A 20,558-nucleotide genomic window follows, 5' to 3' on the forward strand; every position below is an offset into this window, starting at 1 on the left:
GCGCTGTTGGGGAGCGAATATCTGACATAGTGTCAAATTTGAGTGTATGCCATTTGCCTTAACGAGAACGAGGGGATGACATTACTCAGGCGGACAGAGCGTCGCCCTTTAATTAGACATGTTTATCTACACGATACAGCAGTTGTTCCTCACCTCACCACACCACACCACATCAATCACATGTCACTTAATCTTGTCTAAGAAAAGATCTTTATTTATAAAAAACAACAGTATTACCAGTTACATACTTTACTGAAAAAAGCAACTTCTCAGAGCCAAGGCAGGTATGAATGTTACATAATTTTACATGGATAGGCAACATTACAAATATACTATGTATGTGGAGAGTAGAAAAAAAAACAAAAACGACACAAAGATGATTGGTCTCTTTTGCCATAAAAACAACTCAGCGGTAAAACAGGGACTAAAAAGTGGAACAAATTGCATAATGCTCTCAACCACCACTCCCACACATACAAACCCCCGAAATAAAATACAAACAAAACCAGACAAAGTGAAATAGGAAGAAAAAAAAAAAAAAGACAAAACGGATCATTGATCAAAATGTGCTTTTTGTCTGCCTCTCAAATTAAATGTATCTCTCCCAATCTGTCCAAACTCGAGTCTCCTCTGAGTGAAGAAGTCTCCCAAATTTGTGTTTTTCTTTTGTAAAAAACAGCACAAAACACACATCAATGTGCATACATGAGTGGCTACATTGCAAAAAAACACAGCAAGTAGTGATTTTTTTCTTTGATAAATGGGAATTGAAGAGGAGATGATTATTCCACAGTCTCTCTGAAGTGTTTTTCAAGCAGGTTGCATCTATAGTGTGAATCTTTAACAGTAGAGTCAGGGATTTTATCACTTTAAGCCGCCATAAGACAAAATGTGTTAGTGGTTTTTGTAGTGTATGTTCCCAGCTTCACTTTCTACTACCAAGTTTGTTATACTGGTCTGGTCAGCTGAATCCAGACAGGAAAGTTAAAACACAGCAGCGTAAACTCATTTCTTTCATATGGGGAGAAAAAAAAAAAAAAAAAAAGAGTTGGAAATTAAGGTTTTAAAACACAAAAAGAGGCAGCTGGTACAAAAAAAACTAACATTTAAAAAAAAAAATAAAATATTGTCACTGGAGTGGGAGCGCAAGATTAAAAAACAGACAATATGAATGGATGAAATGAACAACATGTGGTCTTATGGGTCTGGTCCGTGCACACACACACACTCATTCAAAAAGGTCCATATTCATTTTCCACACACACACACTCACGGCCACAGGTTTACTGTATGACAAATATACACACACCTGCCCTTTCTTGTCTTCTTCTGTGCCCATCCCAACCGAGAGAAAATAATTCTAGACAGGAAAATAAATCCTATATAAACAACATTCTCAATCTACAGGGCGGCCGCGTCCCGCCGGTACGTCCAAAACCTCCCAACAATCCCAGTACAGGGACGATTTAAATTAATGAGCCAAAACTAATGCAGTCATCCCATTTTTCTTTTTATATATACAGTATATACCCTACATAGAAGTCTACGTACAAATTCAGGATGCGGGTGTTGGCAGCAAAGTGTCGACCAAGACAAAATTTACCAAAAAAGATGACAATAGCAGGGAAAAATTTAAAAAAAAAAAAAAAAACAAGCAGGATGACAACATCAGAATTAAATGATTGTCAACAAAAGTGATTGCCTTTACAGAATAATTATAATTTAAAAACAAACGGAATATATTTCTGTTGCTACAATGAATTTGTAAAAAGTAGGTGTGTAATGTAATCTGCACGCGTGTGTTGCACCTCGCTTTTTTTGCCTGCAACACACAACCACTTTCTTTGGATGCCAACTCTCATCTTCCTAGTCCCATCTGTCTGGTGGTAGAGAGAGAAAAATAGAAGAAGGGAGAAGGGGGAGGAAGAGGAGGAGGAGGAGGAGGAGGAGGGAGAGAGTCCGTGCATCTGGATCTTCTCTCCTCAGTAGCAGTGGTAGGGCAGGGACGGCCCAGTCTGGGTGATGCACACTATCAGTTTTTCTGGAAGCACAGAGAACGACACGTTGATTAATTAGTCGGAATAAAAAGTAGAAAACATAAAATGTGGGTAATTTACACGATAAACACGGAGGCAACACAAAGACTCACTCTGCGGTATAAGTATGGCACAATGAACAGTAGTGCTGTCACAATAACCAACTCTCCTATAATATTTAAATATAAAATTACATTTAATATAGATCAGAGTAAGTACTGAACTGTATTGTCGTCTTTTAACAAAGTATTTTGTGCCTTCTGCCATCAGAACATGTGTAGGAGGGAACAAGTTGAATAAATTGTAGGTTGGCAGATGAAGTACAAAGAGCTTTTATAAACACAGATACTCTCTGTGAATTTACAGCATGTGGAGATAAAAAAGATCAGAGTAAAAAGCAAGTTGTGTTCAGGTCAGAATCACCAGACCACAGCAGCAGACCTGATCAAAAACCACATCAAATCTTTTCCTTCTACAGATTAAAAAGGTAAAAACAACTCCTGCTAAATGTTCTATCTGGAGTGGAGGAGTAACGCAGATAAAATTAGCTGTGAGGAGGAGAGAGACAACTGAAGGTTTTTACACACATCATCTAAAAGATAAGAAGGTAACAGTGACTAGATAATATCTAGAAAGTAATGATTAGTAACTGCATTCAACAAGAAATCAGCAATGGATTAGAGTAAATTCCCCGATACTGCTGATAAATAAGTTTGTAAAATAATGACAACCATTCGTGTCATTAATTTGCTTTTTCTTGTTTAATCCCCAAACTCTAAACCTGATATGAAGTTAATCAATAGCAGGCAATAAGTCGTCTAATACCGAACGCACAAAGAATCAGATAAATTAGATCTGTTGATATTCTGGTGTGTATGTTGTTGTAATATCCTGTTCAGCCACTAGAGAGCACAAAGTCTGCAGGTTTAAAAGCACAGACAGCAGCAGACTAATGTTTGATCCTGGATTTTAGTCATTTAACAACATTTAACGGTAAACAACAGCTGACCACAAAAAACAGAAAATACGCACTGAACATCATGTCAAAAAGCCCTGTGCAAAAGTTACAAAGCTTAAGGGATTCATTTTGTGATATTAAATTACTTTTTTCTTTGATGCCATGTTACAGTAGTCATGATATTTTTTAGAGCAGCAACAAGTAATCGATTAGTTGATCGACAGAAAAGTAATGGGCAACAATTCCGATACATATATATTTTTTGTAATAGTAAATGGTAAAAATTCACTGATGCTTGCTTACCAAGTACGGTTTTCATACTCTATGATAATAAAATTATTCTTTTTAGATTTTGGACTGTTAGTCGGACAAAACAAGACATTCTGAAAAGTAACTGTGGGCTCTGGAAACTTGTGATGGATATTTTTCACAATTTGCTGAGATTTTACAGACCACACACACAAAAAACGATTAATTGAGAAAATAATCATCGATAATATGAATAATCACTCCAGCTTTGATATCAAAGTCTAATTCTGGTATTGTGACAACACTACTGCACAAACAAAGGTTATTAATCTTTATTATCAGCCTGGGTTCATGTCTACTCTGACACACTGACACAATGCACAAGGAGCACCTTGCAGCATACTATACCGGCGTTTACACATCACATCAGGGTATCATATAGTTAAATATCAGTACAGCAGACCTCAACCAGTCTCTCTGTACACAACGTAGACAAAGACCAGGTTTCCCTGAGGGTTTGAAGTTGTAAGAAGACAAAGGACCAGAGCTCAGAGTCCATGCAGGACGAGAGGTGAGTTGGACATACCATGCTGTTACATGCAGAGGGGGGTAGAGGGGAGGGGGAGGGCTAACCATCGTAGGAGTCCAACAGGGGCAGGGAGCCCTTTCTGCCCCCATACACCCCTCGCTGAGAGACAACCAGAGAAACAGAAGAAGAGAGAGAAGAGGGAAAGAGGTAGTGAGTGTTGAGAGAAGAAAAATGTCAGTAATTGTGAGGTTTTAAAAGGCTGCAAATGGAAACAGGTTAAAGTCAGGAATTCTTTCCAGCGGTGCAGGCGGTCAGGGGTTAGTGTAGTTAAATAAGCAATGTGTGAATGAGTGTAAGCTTGTTAAAAAGTACCGGTAAAGTGTCTGTGGTCTCATCCAGAGTGTGTCTCCTCTCCCTCTGGTCCAGTGTAGAGTAGGCCTCTGAGAAAAGATGACAAGAATGAGAAAAGTTACCCCAGATGTCATCTTAAAAACACATTTTCCATAAGTTTGTCTTGATTAAAAAAAAAAAAAAGCAGTGATGTTAAATGTACTAACCAGGGCCAAGGTCATTTAGTGGGATCATGTCCCTCTTTTCCCCTAAAATGAAGCAAAACAGAGTGAAAAAAAAAACAAAAATCAGCTTTTATCAAGTCTTTTCCTTCTGTAAATGATCCCATCTGTAATCATTTCTCACACAAACCTCTGTCCAGCAGCGGCATGGTGCTGTCTTCATAGGTGCCGTTGGCTCGGGTGCTCGGGCCGTTGGTGGTGCTGGTGGTGGGGTTGAGGTTGACCATGAAGTCCGTCTTCTTCCAGCCATCTTTCTCAAGAGGCCGACGTAGCTCCTTGTGGGCCCAGACGAGCTGCAGCACCTGACCGGCCCCCCGCACCTCACGATCGGAGCGCTTGCTGTAGAGCACAAAGAGAGATGTTCATGTTAGTCAGTTCAGTAGCAAAAAAAACAGTCAGACACTTAATGTCTCAACATATAAGAGCTATTTAACTTAAGCACTGTGTGATTAATAAATTAAGCTTGTTTTTCAGTGAGCAACAAGCTGCATTCATAGCTGTGAGTCATGAGAGCAGCAAGAAAACATACTGGAAGCACCATGTTTCCCCTCTGTAATCTTAGCTTACCCGTCCTTATTGATAAGCACCAGCCTCTCAATGCCCTGCGAGGCTCGAAGGGTCTTTGCTGCCTCCAGACTGTTGCCTAGCACCTCGGCGAGCGTGCTCAGTACAGACACGACCGTCTCCTCTGATAGAGTGCGCCCAGACTGGCTCTGGCCTCCAGGGAGGTTGGCCACAAGATGAGGCACTGCATGCAAACCTGCAGAAGAAACACAGTTTGGGTATAATAAAATCCAGATTTTCACAAACATGCAAAGACTAGGAAGCATAATAAACTTCATTATCATCCAGCAAACTCAAAAATTAAAAGGCATAGTCTTTGATATAATATGTGAGTTTTATACAATCCAACAATCGTACCGAGCAGTTCACAGTTACGGTTGTCGATGGCAAGGTTCCTCAAGGCTCCGGACATCGCCCGAACCACACGGTCATTGCCATGAGCCAGTAGCTCTGCCATCATGGGAAGACCCTTCTCCAGACGAACCGTGGCCCGAATATACCGACCATACTGGAGAACGAGCACACAGAGAGGGAGTGATGAATATTATTTTACATCAAAGGTTTCATTCCAGTAAGAAAAACAACACAGCTGACTTTAACTTTTTAACAGAGCCAAACAGCTGAAGGTCATTCAGATTTGATTTAAGACTGTGACTTCTCTTGAGAACATATATTGTGCTTTTTTTGTTTGTTTTTTAACAGCACAGATAACGTTAGTTAAGCAGTAGTACTAACCGTCCACCGGCCTGCACACAGGTTCTGGATGGCACCGGCAGCAGCCTCCAGGACTGAGGGATTCTTGCTCTCTCTGAGCAGTGATGTGTAAACACGAACCACCTCCGGCTGGAACAACAGCTCATAACCTGAGGTCAGCAGAAAGAGAGGGTGTCAATTTAGATTTACAGAGTTTGGCAGACATTAAACTACACTGCACACAGATCAAGTCTTTATCATAAATCACTAATAGCTGAATTTTCAGACTTGACCATCCTGAAAGTTTATTAAATATGACTAAAAGCAAGTAACACAGTCACACTTGAATACCAGTGTAGTGTGATGGAAACAATATCATAAAACATAAAGAAACCCACTTAATCTGGAATCAGATTTAATCTTTGTACGGGAAAGCAGCAGGTTTCATTTAGTAATTTCACACAAAGACTGACAGCCGCACACAGAACTAAACAAGACATGTGGGGATCAGATAAGCCTGCAACCTGACAGACCGTTAAATAATAAATGACTCAGAGGAAAAAGGAAAAACCCCACACACCTTTGGCAGGTGTTGTCCTCTTTGGAATGTCAACTTGGTCTCCACTTCCATCGTCTCCATCCTTCTTTCCTACAGACAGAAAAGGAATAAAACGAAGAGGTAAGATTGAGCTGAAGAACTAAGAAAGTAGTGAGTGAAGTGGGTTGAGATGAGCATTCACGTGTAAAATGCGACCATGCAACCGGTGGAACAAGCACTGTGACCATGCAATGTCGTCTGTGTGACGTCAGGTGATCATGCCCATGAACTGGATGTGAATTCAACATTATTAGACATTCTCATTTCTTTAGTGAACAACATTCTGCGTTAGTAAGATGGCTGATAAGTGGTGAATAGTTTCACCAAGAGGACAATCTTACCTTTGGAAAACCACTCATCTAAATACAGAAGAGACACAGGAGGAAGGGAAGGAGAGTGAAGAAAGAAAGGAGAAAGGAAAGAGGAAGGACGAAGGAGAGAGAGAAGAGGAAAAGGAAGGAAACAGTGGTCGAGTGTGAAAAACAGCAACAGGTGCTTCCGCCACCAACAAGCTCAAACCCAGCAGCAAAATCTCTCAGACACTGTGCAACTTGAACCAGTAAAAGCCGTCTGACACTGACCTTTGCCCTTTCGAGAGCCAAAGCAGCCACCTTTGTTGGCGCCAGGTGCGGGTCCCTGGTTGAGGGGCGCGGCCTCAGCGTAGCGCTCACAGCTGGGGACCTCACGGTGAACCTGATAGGACAAATTCCTCAAGAGGCAGACGCAGTTCTCCACCAACTGCAGGAAGGGACGAGATGATCAAAAGGTGGAGTTAGACATGTTTGGTCTCATGATTAAAAAAGGACCAAATATTGTAATCCAGTAAAAGTAGCTTTGAACAGTGAACCATTACCTTATTATCCACATCTTTGCGGTTGATCTGTGATTGGACGACGTACATGAGTGAGTCCACCAATCCTGTGCACTCCCTCAGCTTTCGCCTGGCCTCGCTGCGTTCTGAACTCACATTCCTGTTGAAGAGAGCAAAAAATTTTTAAAAAAAAAAAAAGGTATAATTTCATGTTCTTCTCAAAATAAATCTCTCCGTTCTCTTCTCAGACTGTGCTTTCCATTCGTTGATCACTCTTGTACCTAAGGCAGCCAGCAGTGTTGGTCAAGGCGGTCTCCCACTCCAGATGGCGTGGTTTGCAGCTCTCCTCTCCTCCGTTGCTCCCTCGCTCCCAGCCCGAGTGGGGCACTATCACCTCGTCAGCTAGGGCGTGCAGGGCGTGGTCCACGATCTCCATCTTTACAGAGTCGTGGGATGAGAGGTTCCACAAGGTTCCTGGGATGACAGATTAAATGTCGTCACTATCAGTAAAACAGCATATAGTTTGGCCCTTAAAATAATAAAATATAACCGAGGAATGTCCAAAGGTCTAACTAGTTTCTCAATTATTCCCCTCTGGTATTTAATGTCTGCCGATTTGACGTGAAATCAAAAGACTACAACTGGTAACAAACAATAGTGATACCTGTGATAGTGTCAGTGAGGTCCTGGTCGTGGGTTTTCCTCAGTAACCTGACCAGAGCTGGCACTCCATCGCAGTTCTTGATGGCGATCTTGTTGTCTTGGTCTCGTCCATATGAAATGTTCTTTAGCGCTCCGCAGGCTGAGTGGTGCACATCCTTGCTGGGGTGGTCCAGCAGTGACACCAAGGCTGGGATTCCCTTCAGGCGACGCACCTCTGACTTAACCTGGACAAACGCACATTAAAAAAAAAAAAAAAAAAAAAAAAAAAAATCAAGGATTTGCCAAATAGACAAGGTACAAAGAGATAAACAACCGTGCTGTTATACTTAATTTAAAAATGTGACAGTTGGCTTGCTCACCTTGTCATTTTTGAATGTGAGATGCTGGAGGAAGGCAGCTGCGTTGGTCTTGACAGGGTCCAGACGGTAGTTCAACATGGCGATCACCTCCGGCAGCTCTGGCTGTCTCCATGAAGTAGGAGGACCCTTCCTCAGTGTGCTGTCCAGTGAAGCCATACTCCCCCTCTCCATCGTCATGGGAACGCCCCAGGTATACGGATCACCTCCTCCCATATCACCGTCCAAAGTATCCTCACAGCTCCTGCATGTGGCACGAGGAGATGAATAGAGAAATATTTGTTAGGTGCGTCACAACTAAGATGTTCAATATTACACAATCCGCTTAATGTTTTACCTGAGTCTTCGTCTGTCCATAGTACCACCGGGGCCAGGTCCAAGGCGTGGCATAGTGCCGTAACCTCCAGGGTGCATGGGTGGAGGCCCCATGCCGTAGTCATCATATCCCACGCTCCTCTGGTCATCCTCAAGCCCGTAGTGGCCGTGGCCATACCGCATCTCCATGGCTGAGCCCATGGCCCTCATTCCCCGGCCCACCTGGGGCTGTGCTGCATAGGGGTCCAGCTGCTGACGGCTCGGGGCCCGGTAGCCAGAATCCAGAGTCCTGTAGCCATCGACCGGCCTGAAGAAAGATGTGATAGTGGGTGAATCCTGCTTCTGACCAGAGTTCAAGTGTTGGTTTGAATGGGGTAAAAAGTTCTAGAAATAGTCTACGGTAAGTATAGCTTAGTGTACAGTTAATTTGGTGTTGACTTCTGGCCCTCTCGACCAGAAATTCTGCTCTCGTCAGTCTCAGACTTACTTGATGATTAGAGCACAAAGATTAACTTTCCATAAAGTGAAAACAAAAGGAGGGAAATCATGTGGTGAGTAAATATTGTAGTGGCCAATATTGGGGAACTGAAAAACAATTGTACAATTCTGTTTCGCAAATATACAAGGTTTATTTTAGGTCTTGAGTCATTCTGGGGTTAAAGAGTGATACGAATGTGTAAATTAGTTATAGATCCAAGTCTGTGTTAACAGTGACAACCAGGGAATAATCTGTCACAGCTGACATTCAGGTTTTAATAGTTCAGACATGGGTACAACACACATTCCTACTTCTTGTTTGTGTGTCATAGTGGTATAAATGTAACACTTATAATAAAAAGGCTTTTTTATACACTGGTAAAGATAAATGATTACTGTGTAGTTCATTAGGATGAACTGACACCATATAATCTGGACATATAACAATCTCGTAAGGGTTCTGTACCTGTAGCGGTCGTCCATGTGTGAGCCCCTGCTCAGGCTGGTGTACGCCTCAGATGGTGGAGTCTGGTAGTCATTATAACCCATTACAGGGCCGTAGTGGTAGTTCCTGGGCACTGTGGCGGTGGGATAGTCTCCTCCTCCAACCTGCCTATAAGGACGGTCCAGTGTGGCGCTGTAGCCACCCATACCCGACACTGACAAGCCCCCGTCGATGGACATTGAGTCGGAAGGCAGGACTGTGCGTGAGATTGGTTTCTTCATCTGAGGGAGAATGAGATGGGGCAGTATAGCAAAATGTATTTTTGATAAAACAGTCATAGGGAATTTCCTGAATTTCCCAGTACAACTGAAAAACTACTTTCTCTTCTGTGTCTTGCTTTCTCTTTCGTTTTTATCTTGATAAGAAGTAGTAAAAAATAGTTGCCTCCATGATTCTTATCCAAGCCTTGGCAGGAATTTTTAAGGGTCTGATGATATCTTGGAGCATGTATCCTATCACCTACCCCATTGTCTGACCGTCGTGTGGTTCCTTCTTCAGAGAAGACTGAGTGTACTTCCTGGGAGTCGTCCTCCGGTGTGTAGCTCTCATCTAGAGCGCCGTGTGCAGGGTCAACCATCCTGTACTGTAGCACAAACCCCATGTTTAAATATACTATACTTATTGCAGAAACAAATAATAATTAAACTCAGGTTTACTAGATAAATTATATCCAGAATCACATACCTGTGTGCCGTTAATGTATGAGTCAGTTAGTTTCAGTCGTTCTATGTCTGCATCCCCTAAACGCCCGTTCTGTAATAGCAGAGAGAAAGACACACGACTGTGAAATACACAGTGTAAAAATGATAAATTATATCATGCCACCAACAGTTTTACTCAGACAGTAATACAGGTGAGGTTGAAAGCATGGATTTCCAGTCACTGCCGTCTACTTTCTTACAACCACCCAGATGATTTTACAGCTGCTGAAGCACATTCTGTGCTGACCCAACCGTCCCTGTATGTTTATAGCCTGTGATTCACTGCCAGACACCAGGGAGGACATTTTGGAACGTAGCCAGTCATCCTCACACCCGCCTTCCTCCTCCTCTCATCTGTTACGTCATCAGTGACTGTCACACTGTATAAGCTTGGCACTTTCTACCTCATACTCTGTATCAGCAGTAGTCTCAGGCTCAGTGACGTGAACATAACACAATTGGGCTACTTTGGAAATCTTTTTCAGCAACTGTTCCACCACCCATAGCTACTATAAGTTCAGTAGTTATGTGCCAATACAAGTGAAAAAAAGTGTTACAAGCCATGTGAAATGGCTTCAGTTGAAGTAGCAGGTCTGACTGCACTTCATGTTATGTCCACAAGGAGGCAGGGCTGTTATCAAAAAGCAATGGGAAGTACAGATTAGATTGTACAAGAAGGGCACACTTCCTCTCCAGCTGGTCCTTCCTATAAATCACCATTTACTCACAATTGAGTCCTACTTTTGGAGAGGTGCTCTGAATGAAAGGCTATAATTATCATCATCATAGTTATTATTATTATCATTATTAGAAATAAAACACTCACAGCACAAGGCCAAAATCTTTCTTAGCCTTCATCCTCCAGCCACAACACACTAATCAAATACTTCCAAGAATTCACAAAGTCAAAACAGAAGATCTAATCAACGTCAGCAAGTCCTTTAAGCAAGAAAAATATTTAGGGACAAATTTGACACTGTTATGTTCTCTCAGTGTACAGTGCCAAGAGCTGGAAAAGATGCTTAAACTGGCAATCCCTGAATGCACCGTCTGACCTTTGGTGTAATCTGACAGCGTAGCGACAATGGCTCTGCTGTAGTCACCTAACCGAAGTTTAACTCTCCCTGATGGTCAAGTGAGACTAAAAAACACAACAAGAAGGAGACAGTAAAACTGTGTCCAGCCAACCAAACAGCTCAGCAGAGTTAAAGTCTTAAAACTCTCAGAGCAGTTTAGCTGTTCAACTTAAAAAAAAAAAAAAAAAAAAAAAAGACAGATTCAGCAACATGGCACAGAGAGATAGAAGGTCTGGGCGATATAGTAAAAGATCCTCGGTCATGGTGGTTATTTACTATTGCAATATCAACAAAAATGTGGAGGAAAATCAATTGAGTTAACGGTTTATACATAAAATAATCAGGTGGGAATGTTTTCAGTTGAGGAAGCAAGTTAAATACCTCACAGATCAAAGAACATCAGTAGAATGATGAAAAATAATCATATGAGAATCAAATTTTGCCTTATGAAAGTCTTTCATTTGCCAATAAAACTGTCTCATAAAACCACACATATTAAAGTGATATCACAGTATAAACAGTATGTCAAAACCTCTAATAGTAGAAAAATAGATACTGTCTGAAGGAATATATCATTATGTTGCTCAACTCTAACACATAAGCTGTAAGACTGAGTAGAAACATAAAAAATATAAGTCATTTTATCAAATAATTGAATCAATGAGCTTGCAATATCATGCATCAGGTCAATATATAAAAAGAAACTTTCATGCAGAGGAAAACTTAGAATATAACAGGAACAATATAAACAGGAAATGATGAATTAAAGAGTTTTTTAAATGATTTAAATGAAAATAAGAGACAAAAATCAATGTATTAAAAGAAGCCTGTTCATTACTATACACACTGGATGCTGGGATATGCGACACATGCACGACAGATGACCCCATTCCATCACACGACATGCTGAAGCAGAGGAGGGAAATAACTGAGATTCCACAGCGGGAACTGATGAAAGGTGTATATATATATGTGTGTGTGTGTGTGTGTGTGTGTGTGTCAAATGTATCCGGTGAGTGAAGGCATGCTGAACGTGTGTGATGATGACCGTCTCAGGCATGTTAGAAGTGTTGAAACTATGTGCAGGCACGGACCCATATGTTTACAGATGAGGGCTGAAAAAGACAGATAGGCTTGCGAGATACAGTATAAATGCAGACAGACGTTTAACGGTGACGCACACACACACACACAAACTGGCCGAGCGCTGGTGGAGAGGAGGCCGGGACGGAGGCAGAGACAAGTTTTACTGATGGGTGGGCGGATGCCAGAGGGAGGAAAATGATGCATGAATTCACAGGGATCCGGATATTTGGAGGAGTATTAGCTATGTGGTGTTGAGGAAGATGAAGATGGAAGGTGGTGGGGGGCTATGAGACGCTTTGGACGGGGATGTTATGGTTTGTTGGGGAGCGTTTACCTGTGTGTGAGGGAGGGGGCGACCCAGCGCCGAGGGGCTGGTGGCAGGGAGGCCCACTCTCCTCCTCTCCTCCTCCAGCGCCCGGGTCAGCTGTTCAAACTGCACCTCCTGCTCCCTGACCGACTCCAGCAGAGCCGCTGCGCTCTCACACTGCTCCATACACACTACACGGCCCCAAGGGGAGAGAGGGGAAGGGAGGGGGGCGTTACACACATCCATACAGCCTCATACACACACACACACACACTACAGCGCTGTCTTACAAAAACACAGACACAACTCTTCAAACAAAGTATAGAAAGGATCCGGAGGATGCCAGCTTTTTGGGGTCTGACATTAAGTAGGAAGCTTAAGCCTGATTTGTCTGCTGACAGATTTTGTTTGGTGGCTGAAGCTCGGACGCCTTCTTGGAAAAAAGCCTTCCTGGAAAGCTATGGGCACTGTAGGGATTACATAACAGTGGCTTTGCCCTCAATAATGAATATATAGCAGTTACTACCACTGTAAAGACATATTTGTGGTTGAAACTCAGACATGAACACTTCTTCAGATACTGGGGGTTTTTTGTACGTCTATTCCTTTGAAAGCCTGTCATGGCGTAATGATTCATTCAATGAGGTTTTTTCCTGGCGCACAGACTTTAAAAAGGCGGCTGTCTTACTCAAATTTCATGCCACTTTGACCAACACCTGTCCACATAGCATTGATGAAACTAGAGCTGAGACAATTCGTCAAATGACAGACAACTATTTTGATAATTAATCATTTCAGTCATTTTTCAAGCATAAATGGCAAACTTTTGTTGGTTTCAGCTTCTCATATGTGAGGATTTGATGTTTTTCTTTGCCATATATACTAGTAAATTTAACATCTTTGGGTTATAGACTGTTGACCATGTAAAAAAAAAAAAGCAATTTGAACATACTGTGGGCTATAATGAGGATTTTTCATTATTTTCACATCCTATTTTATACAGAACGATTAATTGAGAAAACAATCTGTAGATCAATAATGAAAATAACTGTAACCAACAGTATATCACAAGAGTCGTGTTACACTGTGAACTATAAGCCCTACAGTTATTCCAGGTTGGTGACAAATGAAACAACATCTCAGAATGAAAGCTACCAATTATTGCCATTAAAGCATAATTCACTTGACTAGCATGCTGCTGTAAATTTATCTGGTCTGACAGAAGGACAGAAGTACGGACGATGGAGGGGAGACTCTTTAAAACCCTGCTTACTGCATTGACCATAAATATTGTAACATATTGATCAACATAATGTGGAAATGTTTATTGAAATATTACATTTGTCTTTAGGACCATCCTCTAAATGCAGCTCAATAAACTCATTACCATTCGATGTATGCATGGTGGGGTTCTCTGGGCTTCTGATCCTCTCAGACAACACAACAGAAAGTACTTTCTTAAATATGGTCGATGGACAGAGACTGATGTTTTCAGATAAAACCTCTGCAGTGTCTCTGTGTGTGTAGACTTTGCAAAACAGCACTGACGCATTGCTGCAGCGCTACTAAAAAACCTACTCTTAAAAAGTCTACAGCATTGTTTTCTTTCCACCATTTAGAGGAATATGAGGAGTTAAGTCTGGAAGCCTGGCGTAGGTCTAAATTTAAGCTATCCACATTTTCTGTGACTGGAGCACAATTTATGATAATACAGATGCAGTATCTATAGAAAACTGAGGATGAGGCCTGTCTCAGATTACGAGCAGCACTTTTTGTACTTTTAGGATGAAGCTTAACACGATACAGTCCAGGGAGAACTGCGCACTTCTCTTTATGGTTTAAGCACAACAGAAACACACTGCAGAGCCTCACATCAGAGTCAGAAAATCTGAAATACACACCTTCACCTGTGGGCGTGGTTTGTTAGAAGAGGTGAGAGATCACGCCAAGGTCAGAGGTTGAGCTCTAGTTGCTCATGGGTAGAAGGTCACCGAACCACCGAGCCCAGAAACAGGAGGATCGACAGGGAGGAATGAACTGCAGAAAGAGAGAGAGAGTGAAAGATCGAGGGAAGAAAATAAAAAGAGAGGGAGAGATGTTTTAGTGAAGGCACCCCTGTTTGAAAAACAGCAACATAGTGAGAATACCGTGCAAGTGTGTCAACGAGGATGTGTTTGCTCTGTGTGCACAAAAAACAGCGAGACACAGACACGGAGAGAGAGAGAGAGAGAGAGACATACAGTAGCACCAGCCTTCAGACACACCCTGTATTTATTCAACATTTGGCCTGCGGACGGCAGCTAGCTGCGGGAAGTCGACCAACCTCAGCTCTTTCTGGGTCAGAGAACATTGACTGTCAGCATAAACAGAAACAGTTTTAGAAACTCTAACATCTTCCAAAAACCTCTTTTTCTACCAGACCTTCTTCTCTAATCAGTCTACATCTACCTCTGGCCCGACTGTCAGTCCGCTACTCCTGTTCTCTCGACTTAACTGCCGACTTTATCCCTCCCCCTCTCTCTCTTTGTTATCTCGGCTGTGCTCCGAGTAAAAAGACATTGTTATATCAGAGCCAAACAAGTGGAGACTCAGATCCCCTTATCAGTGGATACAGCAGCAGCCTGGCTCCCTGTCAGGCCTGGCTTGAAAGGTGAATAAACTCTGTTGTTTTCCCCCCAACACACACACACACACACACACACACACACACACACACACACACACACACACACACACACACACACACACACACACACACACACACACACACACACACACACACACACACACACACACACACACACACACACCTGCAAGACCAGTTAGACAAGTTTGAGGAAGGTTGACCAATTTCAGTTTCTCAATGTCTCCGTCTGTCTAGCCAACATGCAAAGACACACGTTTCGAAACAGGACCCGCAGTGATTTGGTGGGGAAAAAAAGCAGGAACCTGTATTTACATTTCAAGCAGCAGGTGTTTATGTGCACAACAGGTAGAGGGTTCACAAGTGCAAATAAAAACATGAACAAAAGGTGTGATGAGTCCAACAGGCGAGAGGTAGACGACTGACTCACAGTTTCACCTACATCAGATTGTGCAAATTAAGACATGATAAGATGATATCACAGTTTGAAAAACTATTACGCCACCCTTAAGCTGGTAAAATGACTGTGCAGAGGCCGTTTCTGTTCCTGTATGTGTGTCAAATGAATGATTAACACACACACACCCCCGTAACTTCCAGCTTGGGGTGTGCCCAGTGTGGGAAAAAGGGGAGGGAAGTAGGATGGCCGGTTGACCTGATGAGAAAACAGGGAGTGGCTGAAGTGCACTTAGCAAGAATTTTTAAAACCAAAACCAGGATTTGCATGTGGGATAGGAATGACCGACAGGAAGACATGATGTCATACACATACACAACCCTTTGCTTAGTGGTTGTGGCGGCCCAGAGCCATAACCTCCCACCTGAGCAAATCAAAAACCGCTGTCCTGTACCACACATGCCTATATATGGTCACAGCCAGGACAGGCCTGTTATTACAGACAGAGATGGGCAGAGTGTAAGAGCGGAAAGCACATAAAACGAGCAGAAAGACAGGCATTGAAAAAGACTGAAGGTTAGCGAGAGGGTAAAGCAAAGCAAAAGGGGGAAGAGATAAGGAAAGGAGAGCTGAACAAAAGATAAAAGCTAATCTTGCATTCCTAACATTGTCTCCAGCCAATTCAGCACAGCAGCCCACCCACTCATCCACTGCACTGTAAAAAAAAAAAAAAAAAAGACCTTAGCAGGACTCTGTGTTTACTGCACTGAGATGCAGCATTTCAAGGCAAAGTTACCCGTCACAATGACCCAGAGATAAAGAAACAGAAACTATTTAATCAAATCTATACTAATCTGGCATATTTCCATAATTTGATACCTCATATAAACACTGTCTCACTCCTTATCTTGTCTCAGACACAGCAAGTAATTATCATTAACATGCTATCTTTTTTTCAGTAATGAGCATAGCTGTCATTCATGCAAGATGAATTATAAACTGCGAGTGATATTTCTTGGCAAGTGTACTTGGGAATGTGTGTGTGTGGTTAAACCGCAGCCAGAGGAGGGAATTTGCAGCTGTCAGTCCGGGAGGTTGGTGGAACAATGAGAAGTTTGTTGCAACTGAGAGCACGAGCGCAAGTGTGAAAAAAGTTGGACAGCAAGGAGGACATCCAGTCAAGCGTGCAAAAGGTCCGCATCCACATTTGTGTGCATCTGTGTTTGTGTGTGTGTCTGGGAGAGAGGACCGGGGGGGGGGGGGGGGGGGGGGGGGGGTCGAGCTAATGTCGCCGTATTAACACTCATGACTTCTGCCCCTCCGCCTTTCACAGCTGTTAGTTTTGGCCTTGGAAGTCAGCGGTGAGTTTCGTTGAACAATGAAAACAATCAGTGCTGTCCCATCACCACTCCCCTCCCTTTCCCCTTCTCCCCACTTCCTGAGAAACAGGATGTTATGGATTCTACATCAGAGATGAGTAAAGGGACGCAAGAGCTATATTGGTTCGCCAAGAACCATTCTCCTCACTAGGACTCCATATACACATAAACCATGAGAGCATATAGGATGCACACTTTAATAAACCACCCATGGATGGCTGGATTCCTCCTTTAAGTGGTTCTGCATTGAAAATCCCCCACGGTCGATATGCTGATCATGCGACCACAAACCACTTCCCTTTTTTGCTAATATTATTGTCCGTATACTGTTTTCGGTTCTGCATTCATAATCTTTCGGAAGTAATTTTCTCTTATGGCTGAAACATCATATTTTCATCTTTTGGTTGTTTAAGGAAGACAGCCTTTCCATAGTTTAACAACTGAATCAGCACTTTCTTGTTGATTTTTGTATGAAAAGATTAGTCGATAGACAGAAAATGAATCAAACAATTTAGATAACAATTCACCTGCATCGCAAATGTGAATAGTTTGTGGTTTATTAGTCTTCTATGATAGTAAATTATAAATATGTTTGTGTTTTGGTCTCTTAAATGGGCAAAACCAGCAATGTGAAGACATCACCTTGTGCTCTGGGAAATTATGATTATGCATTTTTCACTCTATTCTGCCATTTAATCAAGAAAATAATTTTTTGTTGCAGGCCTAGTTTTTTTCTCTAAGAAGACAAAGGCTGGAACAGAAAGAAAGAAATACAGCAACAACACAAATCTTGAGAAAAAGAACAAACTGGTAAAAGATAAAAACATCTTGGACTGTCATGCACGCTGATCTCATGTCTTCATTCACTACATTTACAGTAAGGACAGAGTAAGCACAGAGTAAAGGGTCATGCTCTGTTTTCCCAACATGATGGCAGCAAAAGTTCAAAATGTCAAGCAGAGGGATGTAAAAGGTCAACGATACACACACACACACACTCCTCAAACATCTGATCATGCCCTTACACACCACGAGTCACACAGCTCCATCTGATAGCGGACTGTCAGTCAGCATGACTCACTCAACTCTGTCAGAAGACATCTGTGATCATATGAACGTGTAACCAACAATACAGCCTTTGTGCACGTAATGAAACACTGCTTCATGAAATAAGTGCCTACACCTGCCATCAGTAGCTCCCTGAAACAACACAGTCACTGTCAAAATGCACATCTGTTCACGCACCTCTAGGTAACCTGATGCTGAAATGTGTGTGATGGCACCGGCCGCTTGTTTAAGCTGAGCGTGGCTTGTAATGGGATTGAAGCTTTAGCCCGCTAATCCACTTACCTCCTAACACATACACACACACAACGTTAAAGTGCACGCACAGACACAGACACGCACGCACACAAACACATTAGGTCGCTGTGGATTAACCTGCACACACCTCAAGAGAGCAGACACAATTGCAGCCGGAGTTGGGAGCACGCATCAACAGTCAAACAATGACTCGGAGACGAAGAAGCAGTCAGGAAAAGGCTGATAAATGGGTGTTCGGTGGCATATGGTGTTATTAGTGGTGGCACCTGCAGCACATCAGAGCCAACATCAAATCAGCTACAGACACATAACCCACACACACATACTGTGCAAACACAGTGGCGGAAGTATTCAGATCCTTTGCTTAAGTAAAAGTAGAAATACTGTAGACTACAAATACTTTACTACAATTAAAAGTCATGAATTCGAAATGTTACTTAAGTGCGTAAGTATTATCAGTAAAATAAGTATCAAAAGTACTTGTTATGCAGACTGGCTTCTTTGAGAGTGTTATATTATTATGTGTTTGTTTTTAAATCACTAACCAATAAAAGCATTTTAATCCTGTAGTTCATCAATGTCGAGCCAATTTAAGATACTTTAGGGAATTAAATAAGTGTATCATGTGTTTTTTAAATAATAATACACTTTATTTATAAAGGCACCTTTCACACACCAATGCGGCTCAAAGTGCATATTGCATTTTAAAAAAGAAATCTAACTAAGAAAACTAAAAAAAAACTAACTATAAAGTGGTAAATAAGTGTAGTGGAGTAAAAAGCATAATGTTTTCTTCTGAAATGTAGTGATGCAGAAGTACAAATTAGCATAAAATGGATATAAACAAGTAAAGTTCCCTTAAATTTGTACAGTAATGTTTACAAGGGGGGCGGCTAGTTAACCTGTTCAGTCTCTCAGGCTGACAGTTATCCACACCCAGGTATTTCCCTACCAAAACATGTTCACACAAGACCCACCCAACAGGTTCACAAACTAACAGACCTAAAAAAAACAAATCCCAGCCTGTGTGACAACACACCACAACTGGACGACCACCACCCTAAAAAAAACGAACTCAAATACACAAAACAGGACTGACAAAAGAAAAAAAAAAAGAGTTGAGAGGTTTACGATTACCTTTGAACTACACCTTAGTGAGAACCGTTAAGGTGCTGAAATCTACTTTTTCCCTGATAGAAAGACGGTTAAAGACGAGGCAACATGATAAAATATCTATGTTAAAGCACAGAAGATGTGCACATCTACTCACTATGTATCTATATGGTGTATCTGTATGTAGTCACGTTGTCATTTTCCCCGTTGAACTCATCCAAATCCCGTTTTTCCTACCAGCCGTGAGCCATCCGGAGCCGCTAGCAGTTAGCTAGCATTCCGCAGTTCTGGCCAAATAGCACAGACTGTCGTGAACTGATTTACTAAAAAAGAGAGAGAAAGAAAAAAATCTAGGGCAGCAGCACCGACCAGAACTGGCAGCATTAACTAACCGCCAGCTGAACAACAATGAGACGCCGGTATAAAAAAAACGAGTCTCTCAAACAAAGACACACGCATTTGAGCGTTGAGTTACTCGGTGGTTGTGCTAACGTTGCCCAGATAAATGACAATGTTGGAAATCAAATCAGCCACAGTTGGTGAGGAGGGAAAAAAAAGCTCGACTCTGCACCCGTGTGACCTGGTTTGGCTGTCTTGCTACGTTAGCATCACAATAACCCACATACACACACATAGCCGACAGCCAGGCTAGCGTGTTTAGCATAGCAAACACAGATTAGCCCGCAAGAGCTGAAGTTAAAGCGGCCTTTTTCGGGGCTAATTTACACGATATTCACGGTATCTGTCGCTATTATCGCGTTGAGTGCGAGGCTTTCTTGTGTTTGCTATCAAGAGTGAGCACGGTAGAAAACATAGCACCGAGTGAACTTTAGCTTCGTTAGCTGCTCGGTGAGTCGTGTTGGTGATCTGTCGATGATGTGACCACTCCTTGCCAACGCTGCAGTGCACCCACTATCTGTAGACATTAAAAAACACGGCCTCCGCTATATTAACCATCTGCTAACACGTCTTATTTTACTCACCTGTTCGTGGTAAGCCTGCCCCCGACTATTCCGTTTTTTAGTGTGTTTTCTCCCCTCTTTTTTTCCCCCTCCTTCCCTGGCTTCTGGGTCAAGCTCGTTAAAGACGAAGCGACATCACCGAGTTTTTCTATCAAAGAGAGGGCGGGATCAACAAGCGGCTTTACCGTAAAAAAACACACGCGGCGCACGCAGAATTCCTCCTCTCATACAGGTGTTCGCCACA

At 42.3% G+C, this 20,558-nt stretch overlaps 1 protein-coding gene across 7 annotated transcripts; it reads right to left on the bottom strand.

Moving 5' to 3' along the window:
* Positions 1-1,088: 1,088 nt before the first annotated feature.
* On the bottom strand, positions 1,089-20,499 carry LOC121901795 (catenin delta-1-like). 7 transcript variants are annotated; one of them, XM_042418773.1, is made up of 22 exons: positions 20,336-20,498; positions 14,398-14,533; positions 12,524-12,687; positions 10,011-10,079; positions 9,790-9,909; positions 9,288-9,547; positions 8,367-8,651; positions 8,033-8,273; positions 7,675-7,897; positions 7,292-7,484; positions 7,053-7,170; positions 6,781-6,937; positions 6,541-6,558; positions 6,182-6,250; positions 5,644-5,771; positions 5,266-5,416; positions 4,912-5,104; positions 4,475-4,683; positions 4,330-4,371; positions 4,145-4,212; positions 3,830-3,931; positions 1,089-2,041 (listed from the first exon to the last, which is right to left on the bottom strand). In XM_042418773.1, exons 3-21 carry the CDS (start codon positions 12,680-12,682, stop codon positions 3,872-3,874), a joined length of 2,763 nt encoding a protein of 920 aa, XP_042274707.1. In that variant the 5' UTR covers positions 12,683-12,687; positions 14,398-14,533; positions 20,336-20,498; the 3' UTR covers positions 1,089-2,041; positions 3,830-3,871. The 7 variants fall into 7 exon arrangements, with proteins under 7 accessions (XP_042274707.1, XP_042274708.1, XP_042274709.1 ...); XM_042418774.1 differs by lacking the exon at positions 20,336-20,498 and adding an exon at positions 19,510-20,232; XM_042418775.1 differs by lacking the exon at positions 14,398-14,533 and having other exon boundaries at positions 20,336-20,499.
* Positions 20,500-20,558: the final 59 nt, after the last annotated feature.

Source organism: Thunnus maccoyii, chromosome 8 (assembly GCF_910596095.1).
Source record: "Thunnus maccoyii chromosome 8, fThuMac1.1, whole genome shotgun sequence".
Classification (NCBI taxonomy): Eukaryota; Metazoa; Chordata; class Actinopteri; order Scombriformes; family Scombridae; genus Thunnus; species Thunnus maccoyii.